Below are 4250 nucleotides of genomic sequence, written 5' to 3' on the forward strand. Positions count from 1 at the left end.
TACGTTTTTATAAGGCAGTAGCTACAGTTTCACTGTAGAAAAAGAAACAGATGCATCTGCACAGGTGATGATTTTACTATTTGGGGGGGGGGGGACATGAAAAGGAGTTGTAACACTGCTGCACATTAAATCCTAGCTCCCATATGTCTGTCTTGTGAAGCAGCCAACAAGCTGTTTGGTGCTAACAAAGTTAACAAATTTCACTACCTCAGTAAACAATGTTTCAGTATATTTTTTTTATGAAGAAATATTTCTTGAGGAGTTGCTGACAGTCTGTGTCACAAACGCACAACCCACCCAGAAGAGAAGCTGCAATTTTTTAACTTTTTTGTTGAAATTTACGTGCTGAATTGTGACAGCAGAAGAAATTAACCTGCTGTATTAGCCATTTGGACCAAATACAAATGATCACAAAACTGCTTAGGAAAATAAATAAATAAATCTATGTTACCGGTAATAAATCTGTTCAACTGGTAATGACCTGAAAAGGCAAAACATTTCTAAAGACTGCAAACATCCATGTCGGAAACAGACATACATCATTAGCCTTACTAATGCAACCAAACAATTAAAATAAAACATAAAAAATGGTCAGATTAGATTTTTTTTTTTAGTATCTTTCATTAAACTTATCACATTCTGCAGCACTGGAAAGGCATGCTCTGTTACCTTTCCCATTTTGAAAAGTGTTGCATCATATTCACGCGTCAGGGAAACAGATGGTCATAATTAAAAGCTCCTGGATACTAAATAAAGTAAATATATATTATTAATCGCACCAATAATTGTGGATTAAAAATCATCTATTTAACATGGGATTTCTTTCCCTATGTGATAAACACACTATTAATTTAAGGCTTACATTTTTACTGGGTTTCTGCTGATGCAATAAAAACTTTTTAATTTTTTTTTTTTAAAGGTTTTATCTACCACAGCTGCCACAATATGTGAAAGCTGCTGCACCTGGCTTAGTTTGGGAAGAAAATTAAATCCTGCTGGAGTGTGTTAAGGGCATTGTTATAAACATACTTGAGGTTTAAATGTTACAGGTGCTGCTAATGGTGCCCCCATTAAGAAAATGTTCTCAAATTAATAGTTTGGGGTTGCCTTGTGTGACATCATCCTGTTCAGCATTTTCTTATTCAGTAAATATTTAAAATGTAGTTTGTTTGTTTTTAAAGCCAATTAGAAACCGACTGTTAAAAAAAAAGAATCGTACAAATAAAAATGAAATGAAAAATTGAATGGGGGCAGTGCTTGTAAGCCTTTCAACATTTACCGATTAAACCTGTTGCCTTCGGTTTTCTTTTAACCAACTTCACTGCTTTTGAATGACTCGCATCAGAGGTAACACTGACTTCCCCTGACTCACACAGAAAGATTCCTTAAAACACTTGGAATCCATGACCTTTTTCCATGTTTATCTTCTGGCAAACTAAAAGCCTATTTTTCACACAAAAAAAAAAACAAACAAAAAAAAAACAAACCACATTCAACACTTTTGAGCTCATTAAAAAAAAGTTTTATGTTATATAATAAGCATTGCATGAGTCATCTGTATAAGTTTTATGGTCCATATGAAAGCACTTTGAGTTCATATGCATCTCTTTAAGGCTCCGCTTAGAAAGTATGGACAACATCTTGTTTACATCTACAACTTGTTCTCTCCGAGAGACAAACCTTCGGGTTGGACAATAAAATTTTCAGGATTATACTTGCAAAAACATTCTCTTGTTTTATGAGTCTATTCCATTTATGAAACGCTCTTAAATGAGCTCTGTTATTCCAAATAAAACTACTTGTTCTGCGTTTATTAAGCTCAAAGTGTTCTGGGTGCATTTTGATTCCCAAACAGGACAGAAACCTTTTTTTTTTTTATAGAGGATCAAGTAACGTTTGACGTACTCACCGCTGCTCCACCACTTTTTCCCGTTTATGATGTAGGTGGTTTTGTCTCTGTGAAGTCTGCACTCCATGTTGGCTGCGTCGCTGGAAGCAACGTCAGGCTCTGGTGGTAAGAATTTAGGAGAAAATGAGTCAACGAGACTTCCAGAGTTTTCCCCGTGTCTTTGTTTTAAGCTCAGATTCCAGCATAGGCCGCAGTCGGTAATTAATATAAATAAAACAGAATGCTCAACTCCAAAATGTAAACGACTGACCCACAAAAGAGGGATTTAAGTTCCCACGTCATCCGGTGAAAGAAATAACTGTTAACTTCCCCCCAACCCCCATAAAAAACAAATAAAAAAAACCCAATTGTGTTTAGAAAAACCACAGGGATGTTCACCTTCCCTGTATTCACCTCTGGCAATGGCGTGTCGCCATTTCCAGGCAGCGTGGGAAGTACGTGGATGGGAATTACTCTGTGTTTGTTCCCGCTGGCAGGTGATGTTTTGAAACGGGAGATTTACAGTGTCGGTAGCAGCCGAGGGTAGTCTAACCTCGCTTCAGACCACAACCATTCACACGAATCCAGTGGAAAGAAGCTGAAGGATGTTGTAGGAGTAGATGAGAAGTTTCGACTTTTCCAACTCTTTATGAGTTCAGCTGTGAACATTTGTGTTCACGCCTTGCTTTACAAAGGACAGGTTATTCCAAAAGTATTCAGATCCCTCAAAGCCCTTTCAGATGTTTCATGTTTTGAGCCACAAACTCCATTATGTGTTATCCATGCTGACTGCAGCTGTAATCCTATCAGGAACGGTGCTCTGTAAGATGTTCAAAGACTGGAAACAACCCTGTGTGCCTCAGTTTTCACGACGTTGTTTGTTCTCTAACAGACCTTGGAGGTCTTCACAGAACACCTGGATTTACGTCGAGATTAGATTATATACAGGTGGATTTTGTTTCAAAGCATCCGAGCAAAGAGGGGTTTTCTTGGGCTTTTAGATTTTTATTTGCAGAGTAAATAAAAATTGGACTTGTTAGATTTTTATTAGCAAACTAATATATATATTTTTTTTAAATCACATACCTGATATCTTCTAATTTATTATTCTGATGATGTATCAAATAAAATCTTAATATACATTTCAATTTATGGCTGCAAAGTGACAAAAAGTGAAGTACAGTGATACGGTGCGAATGTGTTTGCAAGAGAGAAATCAAAAGACGGGGAAAATAACTGAAGTGTGATCCCTCAGCATGAAGGGGAAAAACTCCCAAATCAAAACACAACGTGAAGCTCATAAACTATCTGGTTTCCATTTACAGGAAAGTTTGAATGCTTCATTGCACACACAGATTCCTCCCTCACACAAATACGTGATCCTTTACTGTTGTGTTACATTTGAAATCTTCACGGCCAAGGTCAAAAGTGTGTGACTTAATCTCTAATGTTTGGGGAAAGACCAGGAAAAAGAAGGAAGAGGCTGCTGGGACAGATCTGGAACTCTGGTTCTGTGTTTAAAGCTGTCGGGGGAGAGGCTGGGCCCGGAGACAAAGAGATAAAGTCTTCTGGGAATATTATGTCCAAGAGTTTAAAACACAAACCAATTTCTAAATACATAAATTTTACTGTCAGTCCCTCTGTTCTAAAAATCTACCATGTATTGTGAATCTGTTTTATGTAGATCTAGATCAACTTTGGAGGATTTTGATCTCAACAGTAAAACAGGGAGCACTAAACTAAACCTCCTGGCTTCCAATAGCAGAAATAAACTGTGGCTGAGTCTAAATATTCAGGCAGTGGAAACTGTTGCTGCAAAACCACATAAATCAAGGAGAAGCATTAATGCTGATAATTAATCCCAGGAGGTTTGACCTTTGCTGTTAACAGTTTTTTTTTTTTTTTTTAACAGCGCCACAAAAAAACAAAAAGAACGAGACACTCAAATGGAAAGTTTACTCTTCATATTTCTCGATCCAACAGAGTGACTGCATTTGCAAAAAAAAAAAAAAAAAAAAATATATATATATATTTAGCAACCTAATCAAATTCAACTCATGATTGAATAACTTGGACTGTATGTTTAAATCGCAGCTTTCATTTTACTTCACTTTAAAAGCATATCATTAAAAAAGTCGTGAACAAATTAGAATAAATTATTTTTTAACCTCAGATTTTTTTTGTCCCCACTGCATAACTGAACTAAATTTAAAAGTTTTCTTCATTTTTATTAGGTGAAATTTTGCAATAAAAGAAAAAAAAAAAAAGATTTCAAGGCCATTTCTTTTTTTTTTTTTTTTTTCAAAAAGGGTGCCATTAAATATTTTAACAAATTTAATCCCTGAAAAAAAAAAAAGGGGGG

General features: G+C 35.9%; 1 protein-coding gene across 1 annotated transcript in view; it reads right to left on the reverse strand.

Moving 5' to 3' along the window:
* The window catches only part of acad11 (acyl-CoA dehydrogenase family, member 11), a 31711-nt gene that overhangs the window by 17551 nt on the left and 9910 nt on the right, over positions 1-4250 (reverse strand). The window contains exon 13 of the mRNA XM_015049480.1: positions 1910-2008. Within this exon, the coding sequence (XP_014904966.1) occupies positions 1910-2008 (99 nt within the window). The remainder of the gene's footprint in view (positions 1-1909; positions 2009-4250) is intronic.

Source organism: Poecilia latipinna, unplaced genomic scaffold, assembly GCF_001443285.1.
Source record: "Poecilia latipinna isolate Pla-1442-1.1 unplaced genomic scaffold, P_latipinna-1.0 Scaffold948, whole genome shotgun sequence".
NCBI lineage: Eukaryota > Metazoa > Chordata > Actinopteri > Cyprinodontiformes > Poeciliidae > Poecilia > Poecilia latipinna.